At 36.6% G+C, this 26,457-nt stretch overlaps 1 protein-coding gene across 1 annotated transcript in view; it reads right to left on the bottom strand.

Moving 5' to 3' along the window:
- RORB (RAR related orphan receptor B) overlaps positions 1-26,457 on the bottom strand; it is a 137,250-nt gene that overhangs the window by 38,499 nt on the left and 72,294 nt on the right. The window contains exons 2-3 of the mRNA XM_070935607.1: positions 3,151-3,236; positions 1,446-1,587 (exon numbers count right to left, since the gene is read on the bottom strand). Coding sequence (XP_070791708.1) covers positions 1,446-1,587; positions 3,151-3,236 — 228 coding nt within the window. The remainder of the gene's footprint in view (positions 1-1,445; positions 1,588-3,150; positions 3,237-26,457) is intronic.

Below are 26,457 nucleotides of genomic sequence, written 5' to 3'. Positions count from 1 at the left end.
TTCCACTTACCTTCGCTACTGGTTGAGAACTGTGAGCGCTTGCATGTAGCAATCCACAGCTCTACCAGTCGAGGCTGGGAGCATGCAACAAGTCAAATGTATATTGTAAAGATGTTGATTGTAGTGAAGAAGTTATCCAGGAATAGGTTGTATGGAGGTAAAAAAGCCACGTCTCTCCAAACCAAGACTGAGTCAAAAGCTGGGAACCATTGGCAGAAAGTGTGTCCTTGCAGCTTTGACAGACTCAGTCCAATTGGCTGATAGATGAGGACAACTCACCCCTGGATGCTGTCTCCACTACAACGGAGAACCTCTGTGCATGCACAGAGTGTCCGTGATGACGTCCAGGCAGGTGGGCGAAGCCTCCTGCCATTGCCATTACCAGTTTGCCTGAACTAGAGCAAACCAGTAGAAACCCACCACTAAAATCAGGGTTGAGGAGTTCTGAAAATTGCTTCTGATTGACAACACTTTCAGCCTGTGCTGGGCAGAGAATGCAACCAATCCAGGCTTACTTTCTTCTCTTTAAATTTGCCAGTTGCTAAATGTTCTGTATCCCAGTTAGTAATGTTACTTTACTTTTTGTTTCATAAAAAACAGAAGGAAATAAACAAATATTTTTATTTATTAATTAAATTTGTATGCCGCCCATCTCACTGATAATATTTCCAGCATTTTTCCCTCAAACATGCACAGACAAATACAAATATTTGCTCACATTATCAATTGTAATGATTATGTTTGGTGGCTGAAATTTTCTTTTTTGTGCATTTACTCAGTGCACTAGTATTTTGTTTATAGTTGCACTTCCTTACAGTATTCTGTATGCTGCCTTGAGTCTTTTTTGATTCGGTGACCTTATTCTTCCCCCCCCCACCTCTCTCATCTACCATCAACCATCTATGAAAATTTTAAGCTGCCCATCTCAGTCACATAGGGACTTTGTGGACCCTAAATAATAGTTTTTAAAAATTGTTTAGGGAGTTAAAAAACTTTCATCATCATAGGCTGCTCTTGGACCTGCTGTGAGCAATGTTTGTGTTTTGAAATTAAAGTATTCTCTCAGTTTAATAGACAAATGGGGGGGGGGGCATGGGAAGGGACCTGTTAAATGCATAATGCCATATGCATAAAATAGCAAACACTGTATTCCAAAGTCTATTTAAACCAAGATCTGGTAAATCCCATTATAGTTGTTGACAAATTTAGTTTAATGCTTATCAGCAATTCTGTTCCAAATTTCCATTGTGACATCTTGTACTTGGATTAATTTTACTCTCTGTTTGACATCATAACCCCTCTAGTTATAAAGCCTTCTGTTTGGAAAACAGCAGGGATCCATGTCACCGAACAGAAAGATGCCTTTACTTTGGGAAAGGGAAAACAGACTGCAAGGAAGAACGGTTCCAAAGACTGATCCGTGAATCAGAAAGCTAGGGCTTTACCATCTCGAGACATTCCCAGGGCAAGACACTTCTGCAGTCGGCAGTGTTGGCAGCGATTTCTGTTGGTTCTGTCAATTAAACAGTTTCTCTGCCTTGGGCAGGAATATGAGGCATTGTTTTGCTGACTCCTCCTGAAGAATCCCTAGTGAGGAGAAAAAGAAAGACAGCTAAATCTCTGTATTTAAGGCAACATCTCAGAACCATCCTTGCAATTAGTGTCTGGATGCATTATAATTTTTGAAATTTTGCCAGGTCCGGATAAAGTTGAGATTATAATGAATGTTAGCCTTAGTGCTTTAACACAAGTCTCTACTAAGGTACGATAGTCTGAATAAGCCTATTCCATCTGCATTCTCAACTTAAAAGTTTCTCTCACAGTTGTTGCAAAGGTTACATTAGAATAATTTTAAACTCTTTCCCCTAGAACAGTTATGGCTAACCTTTTCAGCTCCGAGTGCCGAAACTGGAGTGCATGTATGTGCACACGTGCCACAGTGCCGGAACCCGGAAGAGAGCAGGTGGCCGGTGCACATGCATGCGCACTGGCCAGCTGCTCTCTTCCAGGTTCCGGCACATGCATGCATGCTGGACAGCGCGCATGCATGCAATGGAACCCGGAAGAGCAGCTGGCAATGGTGCAGGTGCCCACAGCGAGGGCCTGGCGTGCTCCCTCTGGCACAGATGCCATAGGTTCATCATCACGGCCCTAGAAGCTCTAAAGATTTTGGAGGGATTGTCAGGATACAAAAGTGAGAAATTAATGATATCATACAGAAAAGGGTTTCTCAACCACTGGACTTTTAAGATGTGTGGACTTCAACTTCCAGAATTCCCTAGCCAGCATGGAGTTGAAATCCACACAGCGAGTTTGAGAAGCATTGTAAAGTAACAGATTTCAGTCAAGAGTTATCTCCAAAACCTCTTGATTGGCAGTGCTCAATTGTACAATCTATAAAAATGATGAAGCTACTCCTTTTTATTAACCATATCTTCAGACTTCTAGAAAACTTCATATCCTTAAAAAAAGAAGAAAGGAAGAAGCAGCATGATCTGATTATGAAGGCGGGATTTTTTTCAGCTTTGTGAAGTAATGTTCCAATCTTAACTGTTATTACTCAGAGGTGAATAAAATTTTGCTAAAATTTTGTAATCTTACAAATGCTTACAAGGAGTAAACCCTGTTCAATAGAGTGATATTTCAGAATATGTACAGACTATGCAAAGCCTTCTTAAATAGATGTTTCTGTTCCATTTTATATTCAACACATTTGCTCCCCCCACCCCAACCCCCTGCAATCTGTGGCAAGTATGGCAAACTGAAACATCCTGCTGTGCTGGCAGTTTTTATTTCCCCTGACTAAGCCAAACAGAGGGGAACTCAAGTCTTTTTCATTCAAATGTCATAATTTTTTCTCACTCATTTGAAATAGGAGCTAGAAGCAAGACTTGAGCTAAAGAGATGTGTGCCTTTATATTTGTTGAGAGGCTGTTTTATATTTACAGAGAACGTGTTCCTTTTGTGCTAATTGTACACGTCCTCAAACATTTTGGAAAAATCACATGTGTAGTCTTGAGATCATGGAGAATGGCTGACAATTTTTGTACCGTTTTGAAAATCGTTGCTGAAATGATTTGTGTTTAATCCAAACAGGCTGGAAGCTGCCACAGAATGCAGTGGCAACACAGACATATAAACATTGCATACCTTGCAGCCTTCACAGGTGATGACCCCATAGTGTATTCCAGAGGACTTGTCGCCACAAATTTTGCATGGTATCACTTCGATTTGTGCTGGAAAAGAAAGAAAGAAAGAGTCGGTGCATGTTTCTGCAATTCTCTCTTTTTCCTTACTTTTGCATCATGAAATAGATGGTGGAGGAAGTCCAGCCTGTCACTACGGAATTCTATCCTACAGTGCTGTGATTTCTCAAACACAATTTCATTGTAAATAATGTAGGGTTAATCCAATTTCTTTTTTCAAGCTACTCTCATCTCTCTAGACAGCGTGCTTCACAGATTTCATCTTGCATTTACTTGTCTTGCTGATAAGTCTAAATTCTTCTTTTTATAATTATGATGATATACGAGAATATGATAATGTATTCTTCTCTAGAAATTAGCCTCTCGCTTCTCGTCAACCTTCTAATAATTTTTTAGGCAGAAATCTTGACTTTTCCTACAGCCCTGGATGACAAGTAGAGAAATAACAACTCCTTTCATTTGTACCTTGCAGGATAAAGTTCATATCATGCTCACAATATTGATCTACAATTTCCCTATAGAGCAGGGGTGAAATTCAGCAGGTTCTGACAGGTTCTGGAGAACTGGTAGCAGAAATTTTGAGCAGTTCGGAGAACTGGTAGGGGAAATTTTGAGTAGTTCAGAAAGCTGGCAAATACCACCTCTGGCTGGGTCCAGAATGGGGTGGGAATGGAGATTTTGCAATATCCTTCCCCCAAGAGTGGGGAGGGAATGGGGATTTTATTTATTTATTTATTTATTTATTTATTTATTTATTTATTTATTTTTCATATTTATATGCCGCCCTTCTCCCGTAGGACTCGGGGCGGCTCACAGAATAAAAACAACACAATAAAAATGCTAAAACAAGCCAATTTAAAATCCCCAGACAATTAAAACCTCGCGGCAGATAAGGGAATTTGCTGAAAAAGCCATGTTTTCAGGTCGGTGCGGAAAGGGCGGAGGTCGGGGGCCATCCGGAGCCCGGTGGGTAACCCATTCCAGAGGGTCGGTGCAACCACAGAGAACGCCCTCATCCTGGGGGCCGCCAGCCAACATTGTCTGGCCGAGGGCAGTCCTATGTGAGCGCACTGGGTGGTGGGAGCCCGGTAGGAGGTGGTCCTGGAAGTACCCTTCCCCTGGAGTGGGACGGGAATGGAGATTTTGTAGAATCCTTTCCCTGCCATGCCCACCAAGCCACGCCCATCAAGCTACACTATGCCCACCAAGCCACGCCCACAGAATCGGTAGTAAAAAAATGTGGAGTTCACCACTATAGACTATTATAATAGAGATATCCAGGTCATCATAAGACACAAATCTATTTATAAGCTTCTGTGAATATTTGCCCTAGCTGCAATACTTTGTAGAGGGGAAGTCAGTGCAATTCTATTTATTAATATATATTGTATATATATATATATAATGTATATATCAATATACATTAAAATGGCCATCTAAGCATTATCAAGAAAAAGGATGAGGGTTGCATTAAAATCACCCTATAATAATTTACCAATTTGGTATAAATTTCAGTATAATGTGATGCATAAATGATACAGCCATTATATTGTTAGCCTTAGTTTTTGGTGGCCTCTTTAGGTTCCTGAATTTATGTATGGGTCTCACTGAAGGACTTCGGGCCAGTCATTAGCTTTCAGTCCAAACCATTGCACAAAGTTGATCAGAGGATTAAATGAGGGATGGTTCCATATAAACAGTCTTCAGCTTTTCAGAGGAAAGCTGAGATCTATGTAAGGACTAAATAATGGGAATGGAGTTGTCCAACAGGTCACTATAGTACTGTATCAATTTGCTTCTCAATGGAAACTGTTGACAGATCACCCTCAGATTCACATTTTATTTTTTTAGTTTTTTTTTTAAACCTAACCATGGCTTTTCCATATAAGATTTCCCTAAGACATTTTTTCCATTAATTGGTTTTAGTAGGAAAAAAAAAATATTTACCCTAGCATCACAAGTATTGTCCATGCAGACATAAAATTACTCATAGAAACCTAAAAGCCATGGCAACAACAACATATTTACTCTAAAGCTGGTTCAGGACATCTTTATGAGGCATCTGAATGGAGTTAAGGATATAAAAGAAATATGTGATCTATGAGGCAATAATGAATAAAGTATTCATCCCTCTGCATTCAAATGTACTTGTGAAGAAATGTATATATGCATTTCAGAAGACATTATCTACGCTACTTGAATTTAGAAAATTGTATGCAAAGCTCCATATATTAGGAACCAATGGGCACAAAACACTCGATATTGGTGAAAGTTCTGAATATTAACAAATGAAGATTTTTTCAGAAGGTATATAATAGTCAGCTGGATTTCAAGTGGTTTGTGAACCCCTATCTGAAATTGTTTCCAATAAGAAAAATTAAATAATGTGCTAGAGAAAATAGCTGGGAGCTAGATTTTTAGCTGTTAACTTTTGATTTTTTCCATTTGGGGACTATTTTGTACAAACAGGCATAATTAGATGATAAAGCTCATCACATGAGAATTCTACCCTGTTAAAAAGTCATTTACGAGTCAGCCCTAAGGACTTCAATCAAAGGCATTCAAAGGTAATATGGATCAAGGCCCTTTGTGTACATGCTATATAAAGAAGAAATCTCCTGGTGCCATGCTTCACAGTTACCTAATAGACTACTCAGGAAATGATGCCAATTAAAAAAAAAAACCCAATAATTATGCAAGTACATTGCCTGACAATCAGGATGTATGGGGAAGGTTTATTACTATATAAAATGATAAGGTATAGCAATGATTGCTTTTGGACTAGCTCGTAAGCCAGAGTCACAAATGATTTATATGCGCACATTGTATATGCATGAATGCATTCATTATGAACAAATGAATTACACACTGGAATCTGGAATATGACAAGAAAGAGTTTTACCAGGAAGAGATTTAAGAAGAGATTGGACCACCAATTGTCTGAAGTGGTATAGGATTTCCTGCTTGAGTTGGACTAGAAAACCTCCAGAGAGTCTCTTTCAACTCTGTTATTCTGTTTTATTATTTTGTATTATACAAAAGTACACTTTTGTATACAATACATATTCAAAGCACTATGTGGGTTTTACAGAGTATCGTGAATTTTCTTGAGATAACCCCTAATGTATGGAGATTGGTAGATACAAAGACTTATTTCCTTCCAGAAAGGAACTAAAAAGTTTTCTCTTGAGTCTCTTATCTCCAGCTCCTACATCAGATACTGTATATTTGTATGCTCTGATCACATTGGTGCCATCAGACAATTCTCTCTTTCGTTGAGACATCATAACATCTGAACTTCATTATCTACTCAAACTTCAAGTCTCAACCCAGAGTCCCATGAATGAAGAGCTAATGGTTGGCTGAAATGTCTTATATTGCTCTTGACAGCAGGGATGGGAAATGTTACTACAGTTGTGTTCTGCAGTTTTACAGCATATTTCTATTATTATAGGGACAATTAACGCAAGAGAGGAAAGAAAAACAGGCAGCCTTCATGTTTTGCAATCACAAACATATGTTAGGAAATGCAGGCAGCAGCATTAGCCTTTTTTTTTTCTAGAAGACTGCAACACAGTTTAAGGACTTGGAACAGAAACTTGAATCAATTAACGGCTGAAAGAAAAAGAAGTGACTTTATTCCTGAAACTCTTGAATTACTGTAATTAACACACAGGGTACCAGGTTTCCTTTGCAGATTTAATGATGGCCAGCATCTCCTACATCTTGTTGACATTGCAGCTTTGTTTGACAATTGAGAACAAGGTGTCTCTCCAATTCAGCTTTCCCCCCATGGAGGTAGGCAGATAACTGATCATTTAGTTTAGCCTATGCTTCTTTCCATTCAGCAGAAATGAAAGGAAAATCCCGTTTTCCAAATTTATCCAAGAACGCACATTTGAAATTTTGTACAAGTTTTGTGGAATGAGGGCTTGGTTTATAAAGAAGGCATGCTATATAGGGATCTTTTTATCGGTGGAATGCAATCTGCTGAAATAATAGAGAAGGAACAATATTTTTCTAATTTTCTTACTGTTGCCTTCTATGTCATCTTATGTAATATCCCAGATGTCCCTCTCTTGTACTTTACGGTAGGAAAAATGTAAAGCAAAGTTGCATAACTCAATCCAGAATCCTGAACTGAATTAAACCATGTTGATTAAATTGGATTACTATTTAAACCTCCTTGTCAAACAATCAGACATAAGCAACTGTTACCAAGTACAACTATGAAAAATGGCACTGCAATGCCATAAACTTGGATGTAAGTATCTAAATCATAGGTACACATTCATCACTTGTTCCCCTTGCTCCTTACTGTGCCTGGTTCTGTAGAGATCTAGATAATTCTTTAAAAAAATTCTTCTTATATTTTCCTGCATATCATAACACAAAAAAGGGCCAAGTTAGATTATACTATATTAAAATATAGTGCATACTTTTCTGTATTAATTTATAAACGGAAGTGTACATGTTGTTATCCATGCCATTTTTTTCTCACTCAAAGAAAAATTAATTAATTCAATATATTAGTTACCAGAGTAAATTTTTATTTATATTTCACATTTCTGAACTGCCTCTCCCTCAAAGAAGGACTGTGAGTGGTGTATAATAAAACATCAAAATATAAAAACAGTATATAAAAATTAAAATGTTGGAGTAAAAATTAAAAATTAAAAAAATTGAAAATAATAAAATATTTAATGAGGCAAGAATAATTAAACCCTTTTCAAAATTATTTGACAAAGGCAGAGCGAATATTTCTGGCTATCTAAGGATATTTTGGATATCTAAGGAGGATTTGAGCAGGCATATCTTAAAGGGTATTTCCTTTCAGGTAGGCAAAATTCAAAGATTTAAAAAGTGCCAATATTATAAAAAGTAAAAGGCTAAAATATTTATAGACTAAAGAGTCTTTACCTGGTGCCCCAAAGATAAAAAATTAGGAATCTCTCTTCAGAGATACTCCATTTTCTATTTTATACCAGTATATTAAAAAAGATTCTTTATATAACTGAAAATTAAATGAAAACATTTTCACTAAATGCAAAATATGTTTTATTTTTTATTTCCAGGAAATCATATTTCCTTTTTTTGTACAATATACAGCAAACATTGTGTACATATAGTATTTTCACACACATAACCTACATATAAAATATTATTTTGCATATTAAAAATACTGATGATACCTAAGTGCTGATGATGTTACCTAGTTGGAAATGAAACATCTGCAAGAAAATCATCAAGCTCAGAGAGTATCAAGGACCCCAGAGTCCTCAGCCCCCTCCTCCCCCTCCCCCTCCTCTTCCTTTTCCACTCTGCAAACCCCATCTAACACTGGTGATGTTTCCTAGTTTGGTAATGACATGTCTGTATACTGATCATTTGTCATTTCAAAATATAGTAATGTATAGTAAAATAGTAATGCAATGACTATTTCTCATTAATTAAGTCTTTGTTTGCAAGCTAGGGCAATCAAATAACAAGGGTTCAAGTATAAATCAAACACTCAGCGCTTTCTTGAATAAAACTAAGCACTGTCCATATTCTGGATTGTTAAAATGCAGTTGTAATAGCAGACCTTAAGAGACCAGAAAATGGAAGAGAAATAAGTATGAACAAAAATAGAACGCTGTTTGATACAAATTATCGCCATTTAAGGTTTCCTGTAAAGATGTTTTGATAAGAGTCTTCACTGACAAATTACAAAGTAAAAGTGGATGTGGTGGCCTATCACATTTTGTAAAATGAAGAAGTAAAAGGAGAAAAACACATCCACTGCTGGAGTCTGCTGAACATATGTGAGCGCCAGAATTGTTCGCAAGCAGCACTGTTTTTGGTACATCTTTTTTTTTTTTTTTTGTCATTTAACGTAGTATGATTTGTTCGGGGAGGCGGGAAGAGGGAAATCTAAGCAGAACTGTTTGCAGACAAGCAGATGTTAACTGTTTGGGATTAAATGGTTCTGCCATAAATTTCTCTTTTATTCAAACAGCCTTAAACTGCAATCCTGAACATTCTGTTGCTTACTAGGAGCAAATTCTATTAAATACAGAGAGATTTATTTTCAAGTAAACAAGGATAGGATTGCAGAATACTCCTACACTTCATGCAGTTGCAATTTAAATGCTTATCAAAACTGAGCTAATATGTCCTCTGATAGTTTGGATATAGGAATATGGGAATAGGAAATGGTTTGGTAGGAGCTAATTTTTCCCAGAGTTACAGAGGCTAATTTCTGCTGTAATCATATAAAATATTATTGGTTTTATTATATTGGTCAACAACAATAAAGTTTATTACCACCTACTATTACGGGCTTTATTTGAACAATTAAATATATATTGTTAAGTTTCTTCTTCTGAAACTGATTGTTCCTAAATGTGATTAACTTATGGTTGTGTAGCTTGTCAATTCCCTTATGTAGACTAGTTCTATGAATTCCTAATATAAATTCACATTTTGTTATATATTTCTAAATGTAGGCATTGCAGCATTTTGGTACCAAAACCTACCTCTTCAATTCATCTTGAACAATAAGTTATCAAAGTTCACCCTTCAGAATTGGTAAAATGTGATCTAGCATCCAGTAATTAGCAACCTAATTGCTACTTTTTGCACCAGTGGAGGATATATAATCATTGCAATATCTGAACGGGATGTAAATAGGTGTAATAAATCAAAACTATGCAAACCAAAATGAAGTTGTACAAATATAATCCTCGCCATTGTCACTATTAACAATCCAGAACCAGTGTGGGATCAGTTAGTACTTCCAAACTCAAAATGTTTTAGGAGTATGACCTTTTTACAATATGTTAAATCTCAGTCTTTAAGCCAGTCTGGATACTGATCAACAGCATTTACATTTTCAATCTCTAGCTCATCATATCTCCATTATCCAATTTGTGCAGTCCTAGTGCCTCAATTCTGGAATATAATCAGGAAAAAATATTTCTAAGATTAAAGAAAAGAATGTTAAATAGAACAACTGGCAGAAAGAATTTTGCCTTAATTTCCCATGAAGACCAAACACTTAAATCATTTTTCTGCAATTCACCACCTCCAGAAGTATTGGAGCTTCTGTTCCTAAAGTCTCAGCCAGCCAGCACATCTGAAGGGCAACACATTGAGAAAGACTGGCCTTTAAAGAGCATCCATTGTATACTGATCAGTTCTATCATGGGGTGATGTGCCAGTGAATTATTTCTTGCCTCGTTGATCTTCCTTGCTCCAAGGATATTGACAGATAGCTGCATTTAGCAAAAGACTTAATAATTCCATTCATTTTTGCAGGACACCTCTTGCCCACTTATGACCCAACAGAAGGATAATAATAACTTTATCTTTTGCTCTAGCAAAATGGGCAATGTTTGGATATGATGATAGCATCAGTGGGCCTTGTAATCAATTCTTAGAATATCTACTTGTGAAGTCCTTAAAAAAATAAGATTCAAGAGAATTCAAGCCCTGTTAGTTCAAGTCTCCCTGTCAGAAATACTGATTGCTTGGTAAAAATACAGATTTTGAAAATATCATGACAAGATAGTACATAGTATTTTGTCACACACACCAGGAACCATCTTTATACCACATTTAGCTTGTAATGGGATGCTTCTCCTTCAACATTTGTTATCACTGTGGGAGACTGCCTTCCTTGCAAAGTCTTTTTATGTAGCAGGCTTAGTTGTAGTCACTTTATCTCAGGAAGAAAAGCAGAGATTAGAAAAGGTACAAGAAAAGGCAGATTATCAGGGGACTGGAAAATCTTCCCTACAAGAAAAGGTTGCAAAATTTCATTTCAAGAAAATGGCGTATAAAAGTTAATATAATAAATATATAAGATTATGCATGGTAATGAACAACGCATATGGAAAAGGTTTTTTCTTTCTTTCTCAGAATTCCAGAATCTGAGACAAAGTAAATGATGGGCAATAAATTATATTTGGTAGATTTATGGAGGACAATGTTATCCACATTTTATCAAGAGTTACCAATAGGTTCAAAGGCAACATACTAGACCTTATTTCATATGGGCTTTGAGTAGATATTTGGTTAGTAGCTGGTGTTTTAATCCAGTGGGCTGTGTTTATGTTTTTAACCCAATGAAATCAAAGGAACTTTGCAGAATTGCGAGGCTATTTAGATTTTTCTACAGGTCAGGCAGAACTGAGTTTGTTAAACTACTAGATGTTATAACTGCAGAAGCAGTAATCATCATCCATGGCACTGATTATCAGGCCTTCTTTGGGAATTTGGCTGATAATGGTTTACAATTCCAAGATTTTATATTAATCCATTGCTAAATGTAATTTATAGAACTGTAAAGAAAAAAGAAAGAAAGAAAAAAGGAAAAAATCCCAAGTATCAATAATAATGTTGTTTGATTTTTATGAAAAATCTGTAAGGGGCTTTATATATTTTTGTATAAAGTAAAATGAATACATTTTATAAAGCAGAATGGAAACAGAATAGTTGACAATATGTAATGCAGGGATTCTAATACCTGTGTATTTAAATGTTCATTGTAGATTCAATTGGTGGAATTAAACTGTAGTGTAACATTGAAGACTACCGGTAATTGTTTATTTATTTTTTTTATTTTTTTTAAAAGAACAGCTCACTTTTCCTTCATAAACTTAATCAGTCTATGGAGAGCTTCTGTATACAATTTTTAGTTTGGGATTGGATATTATTTTTGCAAGTGAAACTGAATAATAGCTTCCAGTTTGAAAGGGAATATATCCCCTTGGACAAAAACTATAGAGAATTAACTTATTTATTTATAGAACCCTATCTGGTCTCAAGTGTTTGGAGTAATAAATGGCAATACTTCGTAGGTTGGATCTTTACCATGCTATGATCGTTATATTTGGGTCCAATGAAATCCTTTTGAAAATGCATCCATAACTCATATAAAAACCCTTTCTTTGTAGTATCCAGTGCACAACATAAACATGTTGGAAAACCGCATTTTGTAGGATCATTATTTATATCATTATTTTGAAAAGCAGATCAAAATATAAGACAATGACAGCTGGTGAAGTGCTGTTGAAAAGAAATATGACAGGTAAGAAGAAAAGACTAAAATTCAAAGAGCTGTTTCTTCTTCCTTTGGATGGCACACAGTCCAAGTCACATTAAAATTGCTTTAAAGCAGCTTGTCAGTCTGAAACTGGGGTCTATTGTGTTTCTTTGGATCCAGACCAAGGGTGCAGTTTTCTTAAGGCCAAAGGCTGTGCTTTGCCTTTGAATGGCCAGGGGCCACACGCCAAAAAGAATGCTCAGTCAGAAAAAAAGCAAAGCAAATTGGAATAAATTTAATTTAACCTTAAGGAAAGCATGCATTATACTGGTGATAAAATTAATACCTATCAGAATGCGTGAAAAAATACCTGGCCAGTTTAATATCAAACCTATGGTGTATATTGTATAGAAAGATAAAGAAATAATATCAATAATAATACAAAGACCTGCAAAAAGAATTAGAACAACTGTGGCAAAGATAATACCAGTAGTAACAGGCAACTATTACTAAAACATCTGGAGTACATTTTGTACACTACTGGTATTGACAAAAATCAACATTGGTTAATTGTAAAAGGCAGCACTGCATGGAACAGCTTACATCCTGCAACAGTACCTTTAACACCATCAAACAATAACATCAGTCTATCCCAGGTTGCTGAGAAGTACTCGACAGGTGGACAAAAATGCCAAATCCAGTCCAAACATCTGGCTGACTGTGCTATAAACCATAATAGTAACTCAACAATGTTGAAGGCTGAGCATTAAAAAAAAAACAATTTAAAACTGATAATTTGGAAGAATAAGCCAATGCATAATCAAATACTTGACAGATATTGACCGGAAAGTTGATTAAAAAAAACTCACTTGGAGCTAGTTAAGATCAGATGTGTTCTCCTGCTTGAGCAGGGGACTGGACTAGAAGACCTCCAAGGTCCCTTCCAGCTCTGCTCTATTCTATTCTATTCTATTCTATTCTATTCTATTCTATTCTATTCTATTCTATTCTATTCTATTCTATTCCATTCCATTCCATTCCATTCCATTCCATTCCATTCCATTCTGTTAAAAAAAGAAACGGAAGGCTTTATTTTAGCAGTTTAGGAACAAGACTTGCCAACTAATTGCATGAAAATTCAGCATATAACAAACCACAGGAAATGTTGCCTTTGTAGAGAAAAGAATGAAACAATTTATCATTTCATCAGTGGCTTCAGTTAAATTTCACAAACTAACTAATAGCAGTGTCATGACTGAGTTGCCAAAATTATTCATTGAAAACTTTATTGGAAGTTGGATTGAAATGTTACAAAAATTTCTGAGAACATCAAGTAGAGATGGCTTTGGAAAATGAGGCGGGTTAGGATCTTCTGAGACTTTAAAATCCAGACAGGCACTTTGTTTATAACACGCCTGATATAACATTATTGAAAAGAAGAAAGTCTGGTTCATTCATGTTGCTATTCCATGTGATGCTAGAAATAATGGAAAACAACTGGAAAAAATTATGAAATCCTGGAACTTGCAGTTCAAAGTTGGACACTTATGGAAAAAGAAATTCATCACTATATCAATGATTGGAACTCTTGGGCCAATATTTAGAAATTTTGAATTTATCAGACCTGAACACCCTAATTTTATATATATACCCTTAGGACTCACATAACAGTTTGATTAGAGCTTGAATTATTAAGCTTCCACCAGCCTTAGATTGTTAATCTAACTGCAGATCAGTGGTGGGTTCGTCCCGGTTCTCCCGAGCCGGTAGCCGGTGACGATATGATGTGCTGCACGAATCAGCTGAGCCAAAAAGAAGGAAATATGGGACAGGATAGGGCAGGGGTGAGTTGGCAGGGCCAGCTGATCGTTGGAACTACCGGTTCATCTGAATTGGTCCAAACAGGCAGCAGCCCACCATTGCCTATAAGACAGATTTGAATATTTAGGTCTACATTATTACTTAAAACAATTTTGAATGGCAAGAGCCAGGGCCTAAATTTTCATCTGGCTCAGCTGTACTTTAGCTTATTATCTATTCATAGCCTCATATTTCCTTGGACCTAATGATTTCTTATCAAGCAGCTGAAAAGATTCAGAGGATGTGATAATAGGTGTCCTTGTAAGAATAACTTCAGTGGCCACTGGAAATTCAAGATTACCACTGAACCTATGTCACGCAGTGGCATTTTGGCAGTATGCGATAATGCAATCTCACTTGGTGCAATTTTTACTGATACCTCCAAAAGGGCAAAGGAACTTAAAAAAAAAAAAAGTCTATAGCTGTTTGACTCAGTTCTTACTACTTTTCCATTAATATGAGCTGGACAACATAGTAACCATCATTCATATCCAAATTTTATTTGGGTGATGTGGAATATATATATATATGTATATATATGAAATATGGACATACATAGTGTGTGTATGTGTGTGTGTGCGTGGAGTGGCACAAGGCAGAATCCCTCACTACCCCCAGCACTGCAATTACCTGAAAATCTTATAACAAGATTCTCTCTTTTCTATCTCTATTTCTACAATCTAATCGTTTAATTGGCAGTTAGTAAAGTCTGAAGTGAAAATAATAGTCTTTTAAATACCTGGAAATGAAAAGCAAATTAAGTTAGCACAGTGTAAGAGCCAAGTAATGATATCATGTCAGTTCTGCTTTATACAGTTTAATCTTTAACGTGTGTGTGTACAGAAAAAGGATATGTCAGTGAGGAAACTGCCAACTTGAAGTGATTCTGATTCTCCACCCCGGCAAAAGGGGATTATTACTAGGAACAGCAGCATTTTTACTTGGAATGTACCTCAAATGCCACCACTAACGTGCTAGTTAGTGTGGATTTAAAGATTTCCTTTTTGCCCGTCACTCTCAAATGTCAACAACCCAGGATGAAAATTTGCCGGTTTGGGAAACGGTTCTGTCTGAAAAACCAATTTTAGCTCTCATGGTTTATATGAGGAAGCACAAAGAGACCCCGGCAAAATAAAATAAGAGGAAAACATGGGAATTGCTACATTGGATCATTCTGTTCAGGGAGATTCTTCAGGCGCTTGCCCAGAAGATGATATAGTGCTGATGACAAAATTACTGACTTATGATAGCAAGGCTGTGGTCATCTGCAAGATTCAATTTCTGACATAGATATTTATAGTCCTGCTGCCACAGACAAATATCCTAGACTCTTCTTATGTCAGAGAAAAATGATCAGGGACTGAATGTGCAAGCTCTTGCACATGCTACTTTATATAAAAGATGAGTGATGATCAGTAACATCTTGCACAAATTCAAAGATGGGTGCTCAGAAGTTGTAAAATGCAACGGTATATTTAACTCTTTTTAACTTAAAGTGAAGGAAGCTTCCTTTATAAGTCACCTTCACTATAAAGGTGGAGTTGTCAAAAGCTTTAAACACCTTTGTTTGTGCTTGATATAGTGCTTGCTACAGTTGAACAGATTCTCTGTTGGTCTTTTCGCTTCTGTCCTTTACACAGATCTCCAAATTTGTGCATAATGATTTGCATTCAAAAGAATCCTCTGAGCTTTATATACAAATGTTCATTAATTCAATTCCCGGAACATTCTTCCCACTGGGCAGTGATTTAGAGGAGGGGGAGGGATCCTGAAAAGTAGAAGAGAAGAAATATTTGTCTGCTTCATTAGAAATAAAGTTTTCATAGGAAAAATGAGTTTCACATTATCAAAGGGAGCCCAGCCAATTGTGTCAGGCAAATCAGTGAAAAAGACCATGAAAACAAAGAAAAACTTTCTTTCAGGTCTTTAACCAATGTCTTAACACTCTAGCCTATTTTTTGCAATTTTCTGATATCTTTGATTTCTGTCTTTCTTTATTACAGTGCTTATTCTGTCATCATTTTATGGTGATATTTATAAAACTGAATAAACCATAATCAACATAAAACCCATAAAATCATTCAGCCATCAAACCCACAGCAAGGACATTCATATTAAAAACAAATGAATCTTAAAACAACATGAGCAAGGAACATAAAACAAAATTCCAACGAACAGCAACAACCAAGGGAACAAGCCCTCAATCCCAGAGCCAAAGAGCAACAGGATAGTTTCAACTGCCCTTCTTAAGGACCATTCATTTGGGCAGCCTGAAACACTGGGGACAGACTGTTCTGGAAGAATGGGGCAGCAGCCTAGAAAATCTGCCACATACTTTTTGGAGGGAGAAGATCCAAAGCATCACTGACCCGACAGAAAGCACAGGATAAATTCCCTTCAGAGAAGACAGCCCTGTAGGGATTGATAGATCAGATCCAGCAACCTGCCCTACTTAGCGCCCTTCAAATTCTCTGGGACAATATGTTTTAAGGGCACCAATCAGGGGTGGGTTCTACTTACCCTTTACTACCAGTTCGCAATAGGGCTGTGCGCACGTGCTTGCTTCGCACGCACGCACTCTTCTGCGCAAGCGCATAAGCTTCTGCACATGTGCAGAAGCGTTTTCATGACGTCAGGGTCAGTGGGCAGAGCCTCCTGCCAGTTTTACTACTGGTTCTATAGGTGCGAACCGGGGGCAACCCACCACTGGCACCAATATCTAATCATTTGAATAACTTTGCAGAATATGCAAATTGCATTTTTGATTATTTTCCTTGCTATGCAGTGCATTTTTCTAACTGAGAAATGTAACAGAAAATTTCAGATCTAGAATTTTTGTGTAATGATGTCTCTCCTCTGAAAATTTAAGCAAATTTTTATTTTCAGATAAGATTTCCAAAATGTGATATTCAAAGTTCATCACTTCCAGTTCATCACTTTCACTTGATTGATGCTTCACATTACACCTATTTATTAACCAAGTTATTAAATGCTTTGTTGCAAAAAAAAAAAAAAAAATTCATAGCTCATTCAAACTGCCTGTGTCTCTTATAATATCCATGCTTTTTATTTAATTAATAACATCAACAGATTTCAGTATCTTATATTTGAGCTTGTCCCCATTGTTATATGGAACCATTCTCTTTGCAGAGATAACTAGTAGTTTATAGCATTTTTTTGCAGATCTACAGTCCAGATTTCCTCACCCTTGATTGTACCCTATTCAGAACTGAAAAATCCAGATACAAGGCATTATAAATTATCTTTCAATTGGAGATGTCAACATTAGCCATTTTATCCTTTGGTGTCCTTTAGATATTTTGGAGCATAATATGGATTCCATGTTGACTGGAAGTTATCACATTTGCAATCCCAAAACTTTCAAGTGCAGCACATGGGGCAAAGCAAATGTTTTAACTTGCCACCACCATTTAGCTATCTACATATGAATGAGGTCTGACATTATCTCTCTAACCATTGATTCATCAGAGGTACTTATGATACATTCTCATAAATGTATCATCTGCAGGTTTTAATGCTTTTTTTTTTTTTTTTTTTAGAAACCCAAGTATTTCATTCTGGATCATTTCATTATATTTGCCCACACTCTGAAACATGTTGCACTATATACTCAGTTATTAAACATCCGTGTACAGTGCTTTAAAAACTGTGAAATTTTACTTTACAACCTGGAAATGTATAACCTTTAGAAAACTGGATACTTCATATTGGCACTTCACTTTGACATTTTTTCACCAAACAGAACCATTGAAATTCACAAAGAATACAGTAATACTTTCAGAGGCTAGACATACAAGGCCACAGCATTAGGCTTGCTGTACATACAAAATGGAAATTGCAAAATCTTCTTTTGTATAAGAACATGAGTGACATGAATTAAGGCCCTTTGGCTTTCTAATACCATTTGCTTTACATTTTGTGATTTTATTACATTAATTTATTTGATTTTTTATGAGTTTTAGTTTTTTAAATGTGGTTTTTAATATTCTGTAAGCTGCCTTGAGTCACCAAGGGCGAATAGTCAACAATATAAATCTAACAAACAAACAAACAAACAAACAAACAAACAAACAAAATAACATCATAAAATGATGAAAAGTGAAAGAATGGAATGGCTGAAAGCCCTGTAGGAAGAAATTGACTCCTGCTGGGGATAGCAAAAAAAGAAAGAATCTTGAGGCCATATATTTAGTTAGATTTTAAGACTGCAACAGAAGAGATAAAATTCAGAGATGGAGTCACTGGCCATGGAAAAACAACACAAGATCCATAGGAAAACAATAAAAAACTATGGCAAAACTGAAGCCTGCAAAATTGTAGTGAGTGAGAAAAGCTGGGACACCGGAAGTGCATATTGGTAACAATATGCACATCTCATTGCAAGAAATTATTTTCTAAAGTTCAATCTTGCACAGTAAGCTCCTATAAACAGATGGACTCAAAAGTGTGTAAAAATACACTACAGAGGATGCCCCTTCTTTCTCCCCAGTCAGCATGCTTTAGAAAATATGAAGATGGCATCTATCTACACATTTGCCATATACATTTGGGAAGAAACTGTGCTATCCCTCAAAATGCAATTATTACCCAAATTGCGGCAACTCTGGAAGTTTTGATAAATTGAAGAATTAGAAACTCTCTCTAAAATTTGTTCAGGAGGACAACAGATCTACAACTATTAATAGAGATGTAATATGGCTTAAATTCAGTTTCAAAAACTGCATAACACACAGTTAGATTCTTATCCTTACTGAGATTTTTAATTTATACTCCAAAGCAGGGATCTCCAACCTTGGCAACTTTAAGACTTGTGGAGTTGAAGTCCACAAGTCTTAAAGTTGCCAAGGTTGGAGACCCCTGCCCCAAAGGATGGTTACTATTCTTTTGTGTTTTTTCCAAGTCAACAGGATGTGGAAAAGAGATTATATAAAGGGGTTGAGATTCTTTTTGCTGTCTCTAATTGCCAAAAAAAGGGCCAAATTTGCTGTGGCAAGTGAAGCTGGCAACCGCCCCCACCAACTCAGAATGTTGTTGATTTCTTAATTTTAAGCCTGCATCTTTCCTGGTCACGTGACCTACAGCAGGGATGCTGTTAAGGGAATGAAAAGCATTCCACAAAGTATGCTATTTGTAGTCCTCCCTACCTTATTTATGAAGCCATGTATTTTGAACTCCATTGCTATATTTTTTAATTAGTCATTTAAAAATTAATAAAGTTTAAGTTATTCTACTGAATAGTTTTAGCTATTTAGCTCCATAATGGGACGTTCGTAGGCAACGTTTATTTTCAGTTTAAGGGGCTTATTGTTTGATAAATAGTTACAGGATTGCATCCAACCTCAAGGATGACACATTGAATAGAGAGACAGTCTTTAAATTATATTTTTCTAGCAGATGAACACAAACACACCAAAATTGCACTATAATGTGTCCATATGATAGGTTAAGTAGAGGCATATTTCTTCACTTATAAAGCAATATTAGGCAAAAACTGCAGGTGTGTTACTGATGTCTTGGAGGAGATACAGTAAATGAACTACTATATATCCAACTATTGACTTTTTAAATTACTGTGTCACTAGAAGATGCCTGAATGGCGTAAAGTCTATATACTTATTCCATCAACTGTATTCTGAATAGAGAACTGCCAATTGACATAAAATCATACACATTTTTCAGTGAATGTGATAGCCAAATATAAAAATATCCTGGTTGAACACATCACATAGATATCTCATACTCTCTAAACAACTAGGATCTGTAAATACTGGAAATATACAGTATACATTGGATTCATTTATATGTGCCTTTTTATCATGTCAGATGCAACATGAATAAAAGAGTAACTAAGACAAATATTCTATGGATATTACACCACCTTACCCCCTTTCACGGTCTTTTCGGCAGTCCCAAGAAAGTTCCATCCCCTTCTGCACTATTCACGTCATCCGGAGGGCACAGATAAATCTCCAAGTGGCCTTAACGACTCTTAGAGAGAATGCTAACAAGATGACTTCAAGGAATATAACCCCTTCCACTCTCCAACATTCAGTCAGAACTGAAGAACTTTCTTAGATGAGAAGCAAAATGTCTTCAAGGAAAAACAAAGTCCAGTTGCCTTTTGAAAAAGCACCTTTGGGACAACCATGACCTGGATGACTGACAATCTATATAGAGATTAAGACAAATATAATTCCAAATAAACTAACATAATTTAAACCTTAGCTTATCTCTTTTTTTTGAGGGGGGGGGAATCCTTTTGAACCTTACATTTATAACAACAAATAACTAAGAATTGCAGCTATAAAAATAAAAGGAAAAAATGGCTGCATTTCGAGTTTATTGAAAATCTCTGCACAAGATTGACTAGAGCTTAGATTTTGAGGCTTTGGAAAATCACATTCTCATTGTATTATAATCAGAGGCCCTTTAAATTCATGCTGTAGTTTCTAATTTCTAAGGCAATGGATGGCATTTAGGGTTATTGCACAGTGGGGAGTATGCAATTTGTAGATTTTAAAAGAATAGAGGGCTGCATTCACCATGCAGTTCAGTTATGGAAACCATTTGTACCATGAATCTGCTGAATTCTATTCCTTTAAGATCCATAATCAACGGTGGTTCCAAAAGGAAAAATTGATACTTATAGCAGCCCTTTTTACTTGCTCATGCTGATGGCGAACTATTGCTAAATCAATCTGCAGTCTGGGGAAAAGGAAGAACTAACATCTACCACTCAATCCATAGACATGGGGCATTTGCTTAGGGAATACATGCACAAAATCCTTGTCACTTAATCAACTTGATTGTCAGGTAGCATGACTAAATACGTACACTGCTTTAATTGGAAAACTTACCACTAAAATACTAACACGCCCTAGTACCAAATTGTGGAACATGCTATTCATGTCATTGAATAAATAAAATTATGTCATATACTGTATGTTCTATTTTGTAATTTGTATCAAACTCAATACGTCTGCTCTGAAATGTAGTGGATTAAATATAAATGCTGTATATTTGGTCCTTTAAAATATTAATTCACAATGACTTCTAATATAAAAAGGCAGCCAATGAATTATCACTGGAAGTTTTAAAGAAGAGATTGGATAACTATTTTTCTGAAATGATGTAGGGCAGTGTTGGGGAACCTTTTTGGCACCAAGTGGTGAAACGGGAGTGCGCACATGCATGGGGGAGAGTGCCAGAAACTGGAAGAGCAGTTCTCTGGTATGCATGCGCGCACGAAAACCAGCTGGCCAGCCTGCATGCATGGTAGGGAGCTGTTCTTCCAGTTTTTGGTGTGACCGTGCATGCAAAGACCAGCTGGGGGAACCCAGAAGAGCAATGGGCAGTGGCTGGTGTGCCCAGAGAGATTACTCTGCGTGCCACTTCGCCCCCACCCTTTGGAATCAACTTCCCTTGGGGCTCCGGTTGGCCCCTGACCTTCGCACCTTCCACCGTGAATTGAAAACCTGGCTATTTATGTCCCCCAGCCTGGACTGATGGGGTAGTATATTTTAAATTTTTAAAAAACTTTTTAATTTTTTTGCGTATATTTGTTGTTTTTAACAGTCGCTTGGTTGATTGTGAGCCGCCCTGAGTCCTTGGAGATAGGGCGGCATACAAATTTTATAAAATAAAATAAATAAAATAAATGTATGCCATAGGTTCGCTATCACTGGTATAGGGTTTCCTGCCTGAGCAAGAGGTTGGATTAGAAGACCTCCAAAGTCCCTTCCAATTCTGTTATTCTCTGTTCTGTTATCATGCTGTGGATTCCTAGTCAATTGTCTATATTTTGTTGCATAAAAAGGGGGGCTGGAATTTTTTAAATCATTATGTTAGAAAACAATTCTGTTGAGAGACGACTAGCAGCTTGCATTAACTGATGGACTGTGGTTTTGCCTAGGCAATCTGGCCTCTAACTCATTGGACTTCCAAACACAGTATGAATTATCAAGCTCAGCCGCAAATGAATTTTTCTACAGCATACAAGAAAAGGTCTTGAAGAACCGGTTGTTTGGTTGCACAAATCTACTTTAATAAATGATGAGTTTGCCTGGGATAAATATTTCATTGAGATCTTGAGTAGACAAATAGTTTTTACAGACGACTCATTTTTGCAGAAATCATAACTACCATATATACTATGTATCATTTGTATCTATAATTTACAGATAAATATGTGTGTGTGTATGTGTGTGTGTGTGTGTGTGTGTGTGTGCACTTTTGTATTTATCTTGTTTTCTGTGTTTAAATAAATGCTTCTTTTAAAAATATAAACTGCTATATTTTAAAGTGTACTAAATATGCTCTGATGTAGGATTCAAAAAGCTATATAACTTTTATCTTTTTTAGCTCGGCAAAACCATCCATTTTAGAGACATCCAGGTAATAGGGTCAAAATGATTCATATGATTTCTGTGGGTTGCTAGTGTAAATTCAAAATGGAAGAAGAAATTCACAATCAGAGCAAGCATTGGTATATAATTAGATACACAATCTGTATACTTGTATTTGGTCCTTCCTTCCTTCCTTCCTTCCTTCCTTCCTTCCTTCCTTCCTTCCTTCCTTCCTTCCTTCCTTCCTTCCTTCCTTCCTTCCTTCCTTCCTTCTACCAAACTGAACCTTAGCACAAGTTGAATAATATTCCACCATTGAATTACATTTACAGCTAGTATTCAGCCCAGGCAACGCTGATCCCTTGGTTGGGCCTGTGTTACAGGCACCTCTTTGTCCCAAACCCAGGAACGGAAGTGAACCACCTGCTGCTTTTATCATCTGAATTGTTTTCTCTTTACACATTTTCACTCCATAGAAGCAAATTGGAAATACTGTGCTTTTAGCTGAGGTGTGAATTTGAAGGAAGTAACACAAAGGCCATTCTGCAATAGTGTCTGTGAAATGTTGCTTAATAATAGAAAAATCTCCTGCTCTGAGAGAAAGGATTTGAAAAAAAGAGCATTTGAGAGAAATCAAACCTAGAACTCTTTCTTAGCACTTTAAAAATCCCTTTATTTTCTGGTATTATTTTTAATTGTCTGTCTGTCTGTCTGTCTGTCTATCTATCTATCATCTATTTATCATCTATCTATCTAATTTTGTTCTAGTTCAATTTCCCATTACATGGAGAAATAGTACAAATGATACGAAGTGTATAATCACACAAATGTGTATTTGTGAGATCCTTATGACATCCTCATCAGATACCTAGGACTGAATAATACTACATTTAGAGAGGTTGGTATGTTGAAACATCTCCAAACAGTTTTATTGTTTCTCTAGATGGAAATCTTCTTATGGAATAATAATTCATAAATTCTTTATATGCGCTGATAAAATACAAATTGTTACACAAAAAAAGAGCAGTTGGTTCTGATTCAAACGGCTTCCTGGACTCCTCTCAAAAATATTTCCATGTTAACCAGGTCTGGAATATGGAAGTTACATTGATGAAACCATAGATGTTTTTCTAGCATGTTCCCTAGACTTAAATCCTCTAGCTAGAGAGCACAATTTCACTTATATTGATTTTATGCACCAGGCAGAAGTAGCAATTTGTAGTTCATTTATCTGGTCATTTGCAAAAGAAGAGAGGGGAAGAGGGGGAAGGAAGGAAGGAAGGAAGGAAGGAAGGAAGGAAGGAAGGAAGGAAGGAAGGAAGGAAATTTGAAAAGCAAAAAAAAATTGAGATCTTGTTAAAAGGAATTGTTTTGAATGGAAAGGTACATTTCATGCTGCATTTAAACTCCTATTTAGGATAGAAGGACAGAAGATGGGCATTTTAGTCTATTATTTTATTGTAAACTATAAATAGGTGGACCACCTAAGAATCTTAGCTGTCACAAGGCCATAACCTTAAACCATATCTACATTTAAATGGGAGATTTTGCAAAGAACTAGACTGTATGTCTTCGACTGACCATAGCCTAAAACTTTATGCTCATTTATGTTTTCAAAATAGCTGGAAACTGTTTCCTTTCTGTCTTATGAATTGGTGTCATTGAATACTGATGGCACCTATTTTGCCAGGAAGAAGTCTTCCGGCTCCATTTTGGGACTGCACAATAGAATCAAATCAAGTCTCTTAATTTTGGTCATCGACCAGCATCAACACAACTGATTGATTGATTGATTGATTGATTGATTGCTATTCCTGCTTTGTTTTTGTTATTGCAACTGCCTTATCTGCTTCAGTTTTCTGGTGAAAGCTTTTGTTCTCTTTTTAGCTTATTTGGTTGGTCTTCAAAAGAGTAACACTCATCTATTTAATGATTTTTCCCATATAAACTAAATACTTATGTTTGGTTGTTTGAAATTTTTTTAAAAAAAAATTACTGATGATTTTAATATCTGATGACTGATAGGCACAAATGATCTTCCATATGTATTAAAACAAATAAGGTTCCTATAATCCACAGCTAGTCTGTTGGGTTTATGGAGTATGTAGAAATTATTCTGTTTATCTGAAGCTAAAGAGCTTCTGTTTCTTTAGAAAATAGTGTTTTTCAAAATTCCTTTCAAAAGATATTGAATTGTGGGTTTCTATACTTTCAACTGCTCATTCTTACTTTTAATTCTTGCTTTATGATTGTAATTGTTATTTATGAGAATATTGATATTGTATGTGACAGATGTAATGATTTTTCACTGTTGTTCTGTCTGTGCTGGGCTTTGATTTAGGAAATATAAATTTGAGAAATAGATTAATCAAAGAAAAAGCTGGCATTTTCCAATTAGCATATTCTTTTGTTTGTTGAAAGATTTTAAACCTATAATTAGGAGGGGTCATTTTATTTAATGCTAACAGTGACAAAAATATACAGGAAAAAGAAAACAAACTAAAACTGTGGGCGTTTCCTAACACTGATACACCAATTTTTATCAGCAAGCTATTGCACTTAGTACAAATGAATCTTTAAATACAGCACGACAGGGTTTCCTATTTCTAGCCTTGCTGTCAGGTCAGATCAGCTACATCACTAGTTTCAGCAGCAGCTAGGGAATCAGGTATAACTTTGTTTTTTTTTTTTTTTCCATTTCATACAAAAGTGGTTTTTACATTCAACTTATACAACCGTTGTGTCTTTTCAGCTCCCTGTTTCTATCAATCTTTCTTGCCTTCCCATACCCATCCCATTACAGGTAGTCCTCGACTTACAACCATTTGTTTAGCAATCGTTCCAAGTTACAATGCCACCAAAAAAAAAAAAAAAAATGACTTACAATCGGTCCTTGCACTTACAACCACCGTAGTGTTCTGACACAGCTCCCCAAACACAACAAACCTTCTGTAGTTGAAGCAATGATTCCTTTATTAGGAGCACCAGCATCCCCTTCAAAAAGTTTCTCTCTTACGGCAGGCTAAGAATTCTGTCCGTCAGGGAGATCAATAGTTGTCTGCCACATCTGCATTTTATCCCCAGAGCTAGGGTGGGGTCTCGCTAGCAGTGGTGGCTCTTCCTTCCCAAGGATCAGCCCACAGATTTCCACTGCTCTCCTCTCCTCTGCCTTCTGCGCATCCACATGTCAGACACTGGACCCAGCTGTTCTTCCTCTTCCTCATCAGCCACCTCCAGACCTGGGGTCTGTTGACTCTCCATCTGAGGGCTGACGGACGGCCTAGGTTCCGCCTCTGTCTCTCTCTCTGACAGCTCTATTCCCTCTTCCCCTTTGGAGCTCTCAAGTTGCCTTGATGCTGACTTTTACTCTCATACCTCCTCCTCATCTGATTCGGCTGCTGGAAGGGCCGGCGGCCAACAGGCCACAACATGTAGCACCTCCACGGTCACATGATCATAATTTGCATGCTTGGCAACTGGCATGTATTTACAATAGTTGCTTTGTCCCGAGGTCATGTGATCATTATTTGTAACCTTCCCAGTCGGCTTCTGCCAAACAAAATCAATGGGGGAAGCCAGATTTGCTTAACGGCTGCATGATTCACGTAACGGAAGCGGTGATTCACTTAACAACCATAGCAAACAAAAGGTAAACTCATTTCTAGGATCCAGATTTCAGTTTCCCTTAATGAAGGAACAGAACTGTGAATAGATCTCTATCCATACTCTATCCTTCTTTGCGATTGTGACCAAGTAAAAATTCAGACATACACATGGATGGGTATAATTGTGATACCTCATCTTTCCTTTGTCATTTGGGTTAATGAAGGTGTCAAGCTTGCTGATAACACCTTTGACATATTTATGTAATAAGAGAAAAATTAAATGTTTACACGTTTAACAAGTGTGTGAATGAATATTGAAGATGACAAAGGTGATAGACATAACCTGGATGAGACTTTGCTAAAGATGAGAGGGGTTATTCAATTGTGCCCTT

This window comes from Pituophis catenifer, unplaced genomic scaffold, assembly GCF_029215685.1.
Source record: "Pituophis catenifer annectens isolate HBS135680 unplaced genomic scaffold, rPitCat1.0.hap2 SCAF_2, whole genome shotgun sequence".
In the NCBI taxonomy this organism is placed as follows: Eukaryota; Metazoa; Chordata; class Lepidosauria; order Squamata; family Colubridae; genus Pituophis; species Pituophis catenifer.
This window is presented reverse-complemented; position numbering and strand designations above follow the sequence as displayed.